The following is a 13,602-nucleotide window of genomic DNA, read 5'->3' as shown; positions in this document are numbered from 1 at the left end:
TTATTTTGTCCATGGTAATAACTGTCCCCAAATACTTTGGCCATTTTCATGAAGAGCACAGAAATTGCCCTTTTCTCAGAACTCATCAAAGTGTTCACAGGTATGTTGACAGGAAAACCACTTTAACCGCCTGGAATGTATCTCTTTTGGGTCTTAATTTTCTTTATGTTGCATATATGATGTAAGAAATATGCCTTAAATTTCTTAGGACATTGTGATGCCAATTTGTATGGACAATTATGTTTTCGTTTATGTGAAAATTTAAAGAGCTTGCCACAGCTGTTCTGCAGCTAAGGTCAAAGAACATGCATTTCTCTAAAATGCACATTTAATGAAAGAATACACAGTTTCTCTGAATGAATGTGTTTGGAGGAGGCATGTGCAGGGTGTGGCATCGCACGTCCAGCTTTTCTTTATAATGATTGTGCAATAAAAAGGGAGCTCTCTAACTTGCCTCATTTCTTAGATAGGAATCTCTGCTTCATATTTTGTTATATTGACTCTATTTTATGAGCTATAGTAAGTTTTATTTTTCTAAGAATTAATCTATTATGCTTGTACAGAAAATTTTAAATAATATTCTCATGGCCTTTTGTTGGATTATTTAAATTCCATATTTTCCCAGTGCCTCTATTCTATCCAGGGAACAAGTGGGCTACTTCAACCACTACATTTAAATCTACGTTTTTGTGATGATTTTTCGTAGCATTTGTGAACCAGTCTAGTTCATTTTCTCCCTCAGAGCAACATTTATGAACATCTGTCCAGATAAATAAATGCTTCTACTGAAAGACACCCAGTTAGCACAGCTCAACATTTATTTTGGCAGTTCAAATAGAGGAGGAAGAATTCCATGTGGCAGGGGAAGAAGAGTGATAGAATTTTTTTATACTTCCTCATGATCTGATTACTGGCACATAATTATTATTGTTACAGCACTTGTTAGAATTATAAAATTGTGGATCTGGAATGTACAAATTTCTTCTTGCCTCAAATTAAGTTCAGGAGATTGAACATCAGAACCTACTAGTGATTTTGACGAAACCATGTATGTGAACTGGAATCCAGACACTCTGACCCTCAAACCAGTGCTTTCTTCAAGTTGCTGCCTTTCCAAGTCTGCTGTATTTTTCTTAAGCTCTAACAGTAAGCTTATAAATCTGTATGAGAATCTGAGCACCACTTAATAAGTTACTGCTTCTATTTGTAAACAGTAGCCTGAGGCAAAAAACATTCTTTAACAAGCTGCCTGACTTCCTCCAGGGGGTTACTAGAGGCTGGGAAAATGTGGTCATGCATGTTTCAGAGTGGCTCATTTTCAAGAGACAGACTTACTGTTCAACTATTAGAACTGCACTCAGCCTGATTATGCTTTTGGACGCAGTGAGTATGTGTGTCATGGTGAGGAAAAAAAGTACCATGTCTTTCTCGTATCTGAGCTTCCACACATCTGAAATGATGCTCTTGTTTTATTCCATGGCTTTCTTTGGATTGAAATGTATCCATTAACATTTGTGTGCTTTTCTTTTCCATCCGTCCTTCTTCATCTCATGAAAAGCACGTCAGGGTAAGTTGAATCACAATGGCTGCTGAACATGTTTATTTTCAGCACCATCCTCTTTTTCTTTTATCTTTAGTATTTCTCTTTTCAGTTGTAACACAAGCTGCACTGCCTCTGACCTAAAATGAAAGTTGTGAAGTGTATTCGTTTCCTTACCATAAAAGGAATCATTGGTTCAGAGAAATGTTGTTCACATTCAGGATTAATCATGTTGTCCTTTCAGGCACTTCAGTTTCTTCGGTTCTATTACACATATATCAAAAGGCAATCCAGATGACATTTCCCCTGTTTCTCAAGTCACTCTCTAGGAGTTAGTGTGACATTCAGTGAGGCTTAAGTAATAGTTGCAGGCCACTTGAGTACTTTTGACTGTGCTGCAAGGCTGAGACTGCCTGTATGTTTTTCCTAGTGCTGTGTGGTTTTCCACCAGCATTATATTCAAGAGATAAGTTTATTTGTTGATTACTAGAACTACACGTACATGAAGTAGGTTAAATGCTGGATCTTCCCCAGAAGGACTTTTACACTTAGATTCCAAAGTAATCCTTGGTTTTGGCTGAACCCTTTGGTTTTGTGTGTTCTTTTGTTTCCTATACTACTAGTTAATTTTTAAAGCTTTGAAAAGGTATATTACTAAGATTACTGTTTCAAATTTCAAATCCTGCTTTTTGAACTAAACTTAGAATTTGTTATTTATTTCTAAAACCAACTGGGCTTCAAAGTAAAACAAATTATGCATAATATTATAAAATATCACCTTCGTGCAAATGTCTGCATTGGTAACATGGTGAGCTACAAAACACTTTAGATCGAGAGAGGTTTTGCTTTTACATTTAAAGCAAAACATTTTGAGGGGACAAGTAAAATGGCTCCAATAAGATGCAATTATTCAGGAATTGTGGAGAGTGTCACTAATTGGCAATATGGATATTTTATATACCAATAAAGGTCATGTGCTTTGTTCATTAATATGGTTTATATTTGTTATATTTTTCCTACTCTAATTTTAAGTTATAGTTACTATTACTAATTATTTAACAATGCAATATTTACTTAAGTAAGGATAATTTATGATATTAAATTCTAGGAAGTGTTCTTGCAAATGCAAGGTAAGCTGTGATTAGAATGCTATTCAACTATGCTGGCCAAATGCAAGTTGTAAGATCTTACTTTTTAAAAACAATCGGTATTCTGACATTGGATTTTTAAAGCATTATTTTCATGTTATCATGAATTATTGGCCTAATGATTTTAAGTTTCATGAGGAAATTGAGATAATGAAAACAATGTCAAGAAATACAACTTCATTCCCCCATCCCTTTTTGAATGAAATATTGAAAAATAATAGATTCATAAGGCATCAATATTTATGGACTTTAAGAAACTGATATAATTACCTTAATTGGAAAATTCAATTTCTTGTCTTGCACATGCTCCTGGAATTTAAACATTTTAAGACCTCAAAATCATTCCCTTAGTACAGTTGCTAAAAGAAAGCTTAGGAGGTTAAATGTCAGGAGAAGATAGTACAAACATAGTAAAGACGTGGGAAGATTTGAAGTGGAAAGAATATTGAATTAGGAATCAGAAGACAAGACTTTAAGCCCCAACTTTCCCATGTGTTTGTTGCATACTTTTGAGTGACTGACTCATATTCTGTGTACTTTCTAATATTACTGTCAACTTCCCAATACTCACAAGAGTATGAGAAGATATGAATAATCTCAGAAGCATAGAAACTATAAACTTCAAATCTGAGTTAAAGAGGGCTCAAAATTAGATGAAGCACTAAAGCCATCTAGTCTAAATGGCATCCATATAAACCTGAAAAATTACCAATGTTCCTCCAGTAAGTCCCCAATGTACAGTCAGGAAGGGACTGGGAAGAACAAACCCCAGTGTCTTGGAAAAGTGAAATTGTTTACTGGAAAGTAATACAAGCCCCTCTAGTTTTTAATAACAGCATGAGTAACTGTATTGCTCCATCGCATTTGTGCGTGCATGTGTGTGTTTATACCTTTTCAGTGGTTTTGAAAGTGATTAAATTCAAAATAAAATGAGGAGTGAAATTATGTAAACCCCTACTCAAATTCACAAATAAATTAAATTTCTTTCCTGAGACTGTGCCCTCCATTTCAAGTAGCTTGCAGGGGAAAAAAAGGTTTCAACATGAATGAACTTTGGTTTTATGTAATTAAATAATTTCAAGCCACCTAGCATGTATTCTGAGAACCTAAATAAAACACTACTTAAATGTATAATGGACTTTTATATGCACTACATGTGAAAATGTGCCATAACAGGATACACAAACACACACACTTGCACTTACACACATACAAAATCACAGCACGCGGTGCTTTCAAAGTCAAGTGAACCTTGTTAATGTCGGATTTGGAACTCTTAATTTTATGGAGCTAACTGTGTTTACTTAGGTCATCAATGCCTGAAGCAGCTGATTGGGATTTGTAATATATTTCTGTTTAGGATAATTATGTTAATTAATATATACATTTTCAGCTTACAGAATTTAAAAAATTTGAAGTGGCACCATATTTCCTTCATATTTGCTGACCAGCATTTCAAACAGTTTCTCAAATATGTAATGTTAATTTTCATGGAATTGATCAACAGATATAGATTTCTGAATGATGAGATTATAGCTCATTGTCTGGTTGAAATTTGAGGAGATCATGTTCTATTTACCCTCTTGACTGTTGAAGTTTATTGGAACAAGATACATTTTATAATTAATAATGGTGTGAAGTCTATGTAAATTTACTGTTATATTATGTAGGGAAGATTTATTCTCTGTGCTACACTTTTAAGAAGTAGATTCAATTGTCAAATTATTTTGACTTATATTTCATTCTTGGTTCTTATCGAGCCACATACTTATTTCTCCCGGTTGTATCAATATGTAAGTACTTGTTGTGTGCCTCAGTAAGTAAATAAGCCCTAAAGATAAATTATTCAACCAGAGAATTACTTTGTATTACAATAATACAAAATTAATTGAACGGAAACAAATTCAGTTTTTCCATCCTGGTTGTATAAATGGGGGTAACCTCCTTCCTCTGGCCAAGATTCAGAGCCTGTTTGTAGTAGGGAACAGCAAGAAAAGAAAAGTCATAGCTCTTTTTTTCTCTTATAGGGTTGAGGACTGAAATGTGTGATAGTGAGGGGGAAAAGACTATCTATATTAGCCAGGAAGTCACATAAATGTATGCCTAAATATGAACGAAAAAAAAGGAGAGAAATAAAGGTGGAAAACTATCATTGTCTTTAATTCTAACAAAGAGGTGGTTGTTACTCTCTTCCTTTTACGTTTATGAAAAGTTCAGAGAGGTTAATTAGCTAAAGGATAGTGTGGGGTGTTAAGAGGCTGACTGTGTGACCAGGTGGCTGGCACTCAGATTCTGGCTCTGCACTCACCAGCTCTGTGCTCCAAGCGGCCTCTTTTCTTCAGTGTCCTCATCTGCAAATGTGTATCGACATGTATCTTATTGGATTGTTGTGAAGATTAAATGACTTACACACATAAAGCACTGAGGATAGTGCCTCACACGTAGTAAGTGATATATGCATGTCAGCTGTTATTATCTGAGCTCTAAACCCTAATTTGCCTGCATAGAGAGACTTTGGTCTTTCAAACCATGATATTATATCTTAGAAAGATATGAGGTGGTTCATATGAATAAGAGAGCACATTAGATAAAGTTCTATTATAGTACTCACTGTATTCAATTATAATACAACTTATTTAATTACATTTAAATACAATTTTAAATTTTAAATGAGAAGTATAGTAAGTGCAATAACTAGAGTATATACAAGTTATAATATTTTTGTAGAAGAGAAAATTTATTCTCCCTGTGAAAAGTCTTGGCATCTTAACAGGAAGGATAAAGCATAAATTTTGTCAGAAAGATAAGTGTGAGTTTGTCACAATTATGATGCGAAGAAGGATGCTCTAGGCAGAAGAAAAAGGCATATACAAAGTCATAGAGGGTAAAACAGAATGAGGTATTTGGAAAATGGCAAGTATTTCAGTATTGCTTGAGCAGAAGAAGCTGGGAGATAGCCAAGGGCCAGATCACCAAGGGTCTTTTTAGTTGAACTAAGATATTTGACCTATATTTTCAGTTGCCTGCTTAAAAACCTCAAGGGGGAGATTTTTAAGCAGGCAACTCTTACAAAAATATTTGTGTTTAGAAAGGTCTTTCTGGAAGTTGGAACAAGGATGAGAGGTAGGGAATACCAAAGGAGAGGCAGACTCTGGGAGTTCATTTCCATGATCTACAAATGAGAATTTGAACAAAAGCTTTGGTAATAGTTGATCAATTTACAAAATGTCATATTTAATGTTAGAGAGGGCACTTTTATTTCTTCCTGCAGCCAATCTGTGTAACAGGTAAGCAAAATTCTTACTTCTTTTTAAGATGTAATAAGTAGTTGGATATTAACAAGGACATAGAATACTTAAAAGCTGCCCTTTGATCAAGGATCCTGGATTGTTGTCAACACTGAGAGTTCATGGATTACAAAATAGCAATCTTGCAAAAGATATTCTTGGCTAGATCCTGCAAAGAAAAATGCATGGTACAGTAGAAGAGCAAACTCTCATCTCCAGGGCTTTAGTCTTGGGTGGGAGATGAGGCCCATGTATGTGCTGCTCATCAATAGTCTTTATGAGCAATGCTGACACTATGAGTTTCCAGATTCTGAAAGATAAAAAAGTCATTGTGGGATCTGGGATGATCAAAAATAAAAGGAAGTTTCATGATTTAGGCAAACAGTAAGATTTTGATAGCGGAGGAAGAAGAGAAAGAACGTACCAACTCTGGAAAATGGTACTTGCAAAGATGGAATTATTCATATTATTTGCCAAAGTAGGTTTTCAGTTCTAGTGAAAAATAAGGAAAGATGATTAGAAAGGAAAATCAAGACTAAACCGATTTCAGTCTTTGTAATCCAGGTTAAGGATTATGCTTTAGGCATTCGAGGAACCATTGAAGGGTTTTCAGAGGATAGTGCAATGATAAATAGCTCACGTATTGGCTGTTTCCTTTGTACAAGTCACTGTTGTCGTCATCACATTACATATATTTTCTTATTCAACTCTCATACCAACCCTCTGAGGTAGGTAGGTACTGTTATCAACTTCATTTTACAGATGAGGAAACTGAGGCACAAAAAGGTAAAGTGACTTGTCTTTGGATGCACAGCTAAGAAGGGAGGGCACCAGGAATCCAGCCCAAGCATTCCCACTTCAGAGCCCACTGTATTACCTACTTTGCCATGACAGCAGATTTTTTTCATGGCAGTGAATTGCAAGGGTAAGAAGCTTGGAGAGTGGGGCCAGTTAAAAGACAGAAAAAAGAATAATGGCAGTGAAAAGAGAAAGTGAAAGAAGATAAAATGCAAAGTATGAATGGGAAATTAACAGGCATTAAATGGAGGGTGACTGAAATGGCCAGTCTGAGTGACAAAGGAAATGGTACCCTATGGTATTTAGACAGTCATGTTGCAAATTGGCAGTCCCAAAATAGCATCCTAGGCTAAGTGGTCTGAGAATAAAGTCTCTTTTCGCTGACAGCAATGAACCATCCACACTGGAAAAATATGGAAAAGGAGACTTTCCTGCCCCCATAGTTTATGAATTTTTGAGTAACTAATGAATTTCATTTCTCAGAGTTTTATCATCTTATTGAATTTGTTGATTTACAAGTTGTTCTCCCAAACTGTAAGGGTAGAAGAACAGGGACTTTGTATGCCCCCAGACTAGGTTTGGCAGTCAGTCATTAGATTTTTGTAGACCTACCATGTATCTGTTTTTTGTCCTCAAAACAAAAAATAAAACTGGCTAAAATCTCTGACTCAATAAAATGTTAAAGATATTCTAGGGAAAATTGTTTAGTACTAAGGGGCCTATAAAAATAAGTAGTAAATATTTCCCCCGGGTCCAGGGTAGGATGGCTTCTGAGAGGAAGTTATTTTTGTTGTGTCTTGAAAATCAAGATAAAGTGAGTGGGAAGACAAGACAGGAAGGTGTGTGGATATTGTTTAGTGTGAAGGAAACAGAGCTTAGAAATGTAAGCATACTCCACCTATGAGGTCAAAACTGAAGTAATTGGAGAAAGACATAAAACCTGAAAAGGAGGAGCCAGACATTTCTATTTGGATGGAATCATTTAAGCAAAATCATACTTGCTTAAATTAGTCTGTATTAGTATTTAGGAGCTACAAGCCTGGAAAATACCCTTGATTTATTTACATTTTTAGACATTCTCAATCCTTTATCTAGAAATCCTTGGGTCTAGACATTACTAGGGTGCCCACGCTTTGTTCCTGTCTTCAGATCAGGCACAGGCAAGTGCAGGCTGCCCTCTGCACATTTCTGTATGAACTTGCCAATTACTCACACACCTGAGCATTCCCCAAGTGCTGGGCCTTCTTAATGTGTCACATTCCATTTACAGTAACGCACTGACACCTTATCAAGAGAGTCTGAGGCCTTTGGAGGGAATCTAATGGTATTCTTTATTGCAGACAAGAATGTGTTCCCTGAAAATACTCAGTGACTCAGAAGTTTTTCTGATTCAAAATGACCTTCCCTTACAATTAGTACTTTTCTTTTTTTGTTTCCACACAGGAAATGACAATCCTGTACCTGAAACTTCCTCTAGAAGGAAGTGCTACTGAATCTGGTCTAAAACTTAAAACAAAAATGGATGCCCATAACTATAGTAATGTATAAGCGATTTGAGGGGAAAGGATGGTTAAATATTAGATTGTCTAAAAGAAAGGAAGGAAGGAAAGAGAGGAGGGAGGGAGGCAAGGGAGGGAGAAAGGAAAGAAGGGAGGGAAGGAAAGAAGGGAGGGAAGAAAGAAGGAAAGAAGGGATGAAGGAAGGATGGAGGAAAAGAAGGAAGGAAGGAAGGGAGGCAAAAATGTTTCTTTAGGCCTGAATAGAAAGACGGTAATTTCAGAGGCAGATGTGTACTGGAGAATGTGATCATGACATCGCTCTGGAAGAACTGTCACTGAACCTTTGAAAAGGTTGAATCTGGGGTACAGAGAGAATGCATAAATTTCTACACATGCACTGGACGGACAGAGAGCACCAGTATATACAAAATGCCTGTTTGGGCCAAATCAGCTTTATATTTAGTATTTCTAATATTTTTCTGACAGTGACTTCAAAATATCTAATGACAACAATGGCCCCATGAAATTAATGCTATACATGCCCTTAATAATGTTAGGAAATCATCATGTATTAAACTCAGTGATTTCCAACAATTAGAGCATTACCCATATTGCTTTATTTTTCTAACAGTGCCTCTCTCTCAAGCCAATATGCCCAGATATATGTCTCTTATAAATTCTGTATAATGCAGACTTTTTTTATAATAGAGAAGAATTAAATGTAATATTGCTTTGAGAATTTCAATGCATTTCTTTACATAATAAAAACTGCCCTTGGGTTAAGGAAAAGCAGGTCTGGAGTTAACATCATGTAGCACACAGTCCTAGAGTAAAATCCAGCCATCCACTCCAATCTGGCCTGTTTCTCACAGTTTCAAGTGTGTCATTTCAAAGGCCTCTACTTGGGATTTAGCCCTGCCAGCTGAGGACCAAAGGGCAGAATCCACTGGACTTGAGCCCCCTTATTTCATTATCTTTGCAAACTCATACTAAAGTTATTGTGCTATGAGAGTTTGTGATTTAAACACAATAAACAAAGCAAAAAAAAGGAAAACTTTTCCAAGGTTTACATCGTCCAATGACTTCTCAAACAATTGTATGATAAATTTCTGTTCAAAAAGAGAATAGGATTATTTGAACACACTGGATTACCTCAACCAGATTCCTATCAGGGGTCGCAAACCAGATCAGACTCTTAGAATCGTGTGGAATGGGTGCTATGCTGACAAAGTGGCTAAAAAAAATGGACTAAAAAGTACATTATGGGATGCAAGTTGCTGAAACAAGAAGCAGCTAAATGTAAATACTGGCTGACGTGTTCAACATTCACAACTATTTACAGAGCACCTCTTTGGTGCCTGACTTTGTTCTAGATGCTTCAAGTGCACCTCTGAACAGAGTATGTATATGAAACATTGGTCCTCCTTGAGCTTATTTTCTTTCATGCGATGACAGATTGAGGAGTAAATGACACTGTATGTTAGAAGCTAAGTGCCATGAGAAAAAAATAAGGCAAGGAATGGGGATAAAGAATGTCTGTTTGCTGTTCTGGGAAGGAGGAGAAGAGATATTCAGAGGGAAGGAGACATTTGAGTAAAGATTTAAAGTATGTGAGGGAGTAAGGCATGTGAAGATAGAGGGGACAAGCATTCAAATAGAGGGAGCAGCAGATGCAAAGGTCCTGAGGCAGAAAAAGGCCTGGGCTGTTTCCAGGGAGCAACAAGGAAACTAGTGTTGCGGAGTGAGATGGGAATTGAGTCAGAAAGATGAAGAGGGTAGGGTGGATCCTATCAGCTGCATGAGCTTTTATTCTCAGTGAGACAGGTAGTAACTGGAAAGTTATGAGCAGAGAAGTTACATTATCCAATTTAACTTTTAGTAGGATCACTCCAGCTCATGTGGTGCATTTTTTTATTAAGGAACTAGTCAGAATTAAAATGTTCTAGTTTTCAAAAATGGCGTATGTACAGTTCATGTAATTCACTTGTGAAAATGTTATGTGCTTCCTAGGTGTTGAGTGCATATTGACTTGCTTTTTTGCTAAATGTAGCAAAAACCAGTTGTAAATGTATACTTGTTTCTTCCCCTTTAATGCCACTCACCTGTCACATAACTGGAAGTATTTTTTTCCCTAATGGATATAATATTACAACTCTCAATAATGCTCTTGGCTCTGTGGAAGCCTACTCTAAATTTTCTTGCACGTATTCTGTGTTCAGTCCTGCCTCTGCCCATCCACCCTTACTGCTCATCCAGATTGGAACATCATCTGTAACTCCTTCCCAACCAGCCCTTCGAAGTCAGTTCAGTTGCTGTAAAGCCTTCACTGATCATTTCCATTGCTACTAACCCCTTCTCCAAAACCCTCACCCTCAGAATATGCCTCACTGAGTTTTGGCATCTAATTGTGCATTGTACTATGTTTTTAAACAATTTCATGTGTTTGCTTTTTCTACGTAACCAGGGATCTCCTGGAAAACTGGGTGCATGTCTGTATTTCCACAGGTCTCAGCTCACAATAGGTGCTCAATAAGTACCTGATGGTTGGTTGTTTAACCCTTCAACCCATTTCTGTCTATCTGTCACAGTGAGACTATGCTATTCAAATCTGGTATTCAATGAAGGAATGTCACTGGGAAGCCTGAGGGAATGGGTGAGGGTAGAGCAAGCCAGGTGAGGGAGTCCCTCTAGTTTCACCTTGGATTCATGGCACCAGTGTTGCTGTTCCCTTTCCCAGGTGCTGAATAGCTTACACATGCTTCTTTGCTATCCCATGAAATGAAAGAGCAGTTGATTTGAGTCTCTTCATCTACTATAACTTTAATTTTTGTTTTGCCTCCCTGTTTTATTTGTCACACTGCATTTTTTTGGTAGCATCCATCACAGACATGGAAAGCTTTTGTGTTAAAAGACATTTTTATCATATATTTTAACATATTATAGTCCACCACAATAAACAATTAATCAGTTGGTACTAGGAAATAATTAAATGCTTCATTTTAGAGTTCCTAAGCATGAAAGACACACAGTCAACATAAAGCAATATGTGTAAAAATGTGTGTGTAGGATCAATGCATCTAAGGAATAGAGAATATATTTTCCAATCTAGTCCTGGCCAGGTATATATCAATTTGAGTTTCAAAGAAAACAGAAACTTGCTATTTCAATCACGAGCGATCTGAAATTGGTTTTGTAGATGGATGTCAAGGGTCAGTAGTAGAAATAGTGATTAAAGATGCATTTGTCAAGGTTCTTTACAACTTTTTGTTATCAGAAACAACCATTTGTTGTCATTGAGATGTTTTGCTTTCATTAAAACCAGTAGTGATTATAAATAGAAATGTGTACTATTGAATTTTACACCTTACATTGCTTTGTAGTGATGGAAGTCAGTTTACCTCGGAGTTCTCTTCAAATGAGAAGTAATTTTGTAGTCTATACAAAAAGCTAACTCCTAAGATAGCCACCTGGACCCAGAGAGCATACTAAAATCAAGCATATCACTTGAATGGGGCTAAAATGACCAACTTGATCTTCTGCCTCTATAAACAGGCATTTATCTACTACTGAAATAATAAGGGAAACAGGCAAGACAGATGGAAGAAGCCTCATTTAGATCCTGTGGTGCATGCCAGAACACGCGTATGTGGGCCAGTTTCCTGTTTAGGGAATATGATATTTGCTGATAATAAAATTCAGCTTCTTAGTCCATTAACATTTCATGTTTGAATTTTAGTGAATAGGTGTTGGGGAAAATTATTTTTAGATGTCAGTGTTTCATTTCTAATAAAATCAATGGATGATTTGCATGTATTATTCAAAGGAAGAAGGATTTCTGTTATTTCTGTATTAACTCATAAAAAGCTTATAAAGGATTATTGGGTTTTTAAAAAATATTGTCATTAAAAATAATCACTGCCGTCTTTTCCCATATTACCTGACTGATAATCTTTGCTGTATACTTCAGGCATGAACTTCTAGAAGAAGCTCGGAGAAAGGGATTACCTTTTGCGCAGTGGGATGGGCCCACTGTAGTCGCGTGGTTAGAGGTAAGAGAGTTAAACCAGAAGGCTCTTAATCCAATCACTGCTAACTTGATAGTATTTTTAGAGACAAGTAAAGACCGGTTCCTGACATCCTAGTTTTCCAATAGTCTTGAATAACTTATAAAGAGAATATTTGCTTTATCTAGGGACCCGTGGGCATTCTTGTGATTTTACTCTGATGTTTTCTTGCGATTGTGGCAGAAGGAAGCAGGCTGTGAGATAAAAGAAAGTTTTGGTAAATTCTATCTTCTTCATATCTAGAGTAAATCAAGAAACGGTTTTTGAGTGATACTTCTGTTGTTGCAAGAAAACACCTGTCCCAGTACATCAGTCCAGAGCCCTTTCTCATCAGCAGGTTAACAGAGAAGAGGCATCTCCATATATTTAACACTTCTGTCTTATCCAAGATATTGCTGCCATTCCTTTGCTTGTAGTATAATTCCTGAACCTAGTTCTTTAAGACTAGGGGCCAGCTAGATTTAGACATTTGGAGTTATGCAGAAGAAGATGCATTCCCTTATTCCCTTCTGTGTCTAGACTGAATGTTTTAATGAAACAAAATCTGCATTCAGCATTTCCTGCATAACACAAGGGTCTGGAAAAGTGAGTTAATACTTGATCAGCTTGGAGGCAGCAGGAGCAGACCAGGACAGTGAACGAAATACATATTTGACCACGAAGGGCCCCTTCATACCACTTATCAATAGTTTTCACTGCCCCTTCCATTCAGTTCTCTAGTGTGGGCTGTTGGTAGCTGCTAGGATATGCTGATGTCAAGGCAAAGAAGAATACAGTCAGCCCTCCCTATCCATGGGTTCCCCATCGTGGATTCAACCAAACACGTCAATCCGAGACAGAATCCGAGGATGATGAGCCTGTGTATCCCAAGGCCCAACAGTAAGGGACTTGAGCATCTGCGGATTTTGGTATGGGGTGTCCTGGAGCCAATTTCCTGAGGGTACCAAGGGACTGACTGTATGAACTTTTCTTGCTTGGCAGAGGCAATTAAAACCCATTGTTTTAAAAGGTTCAGGATTATAAAATTGTCCACCTTCATTATCATATCACATCCAGAGCTAATGAATTAATCAATAAGGAACAATCAAAACTCACTTGAGTTTAAAAAATAATAATATACAGATAAATATAAAAACATGCTGCATTTTTTTCTTGGGCTAAGTGAAAGAAGGCTGTGTCTTGCTTTATTTTATTCTTTTATATCAGTCAGGGAATTTTTAGCTTATTAGTGATCAGAGCTTCTTCTTCTAAATATTTCTTTCAACT

The 13,602-nt window shown here is 36.7% G+C and overlaps 1 protein-coding gene across 2 annotated transcripts in view; it reads left to right on the top strand.

Moving 5' to 3' along the window:
• Positions 1-13,602, top strand: part of PPFIA2 (PPFI scaffold protein A2) — a 472,833-nt gene that overhangs the window by 423,646 nt on the left and 35,585 nt on the right. For both annotated transcript variants that reach the window (XM_089920005.1, XM_089920006.1), the window contains one exon: positions 12,240-12,321. In XM_089920005.1, the coding sequence (XP_089776131.1) occupies positions 12,240-12,321 (82 nt within the window). The remainder of the gene's footprint in view (positions 1-12,239; positions 12,322-13,602) is intronic.

Source organism: Delphinapterus leucas, chromosome 11 (assembly GCF_059928025.1).
Source record: "Delphinapterus leucas isolate spDelLeu-1000000601 "Yukka" chromosome 11, BTC_Dleu_Yukka2, whole genome shotgun sequence".
In the NCBI taxonomy this organism is placed as follows: domain Eukaryota; kingdom Metazoa; phylum Chordata; class Mammalia; order Artiodactyla; family Monodontidae; genus Delphinapterus; species Delphinapterus leucas.
Note: the sequence above shows the minus strand (reverse complement) of the source record. Positions and strands in the feature narration are given on the sequence as shown.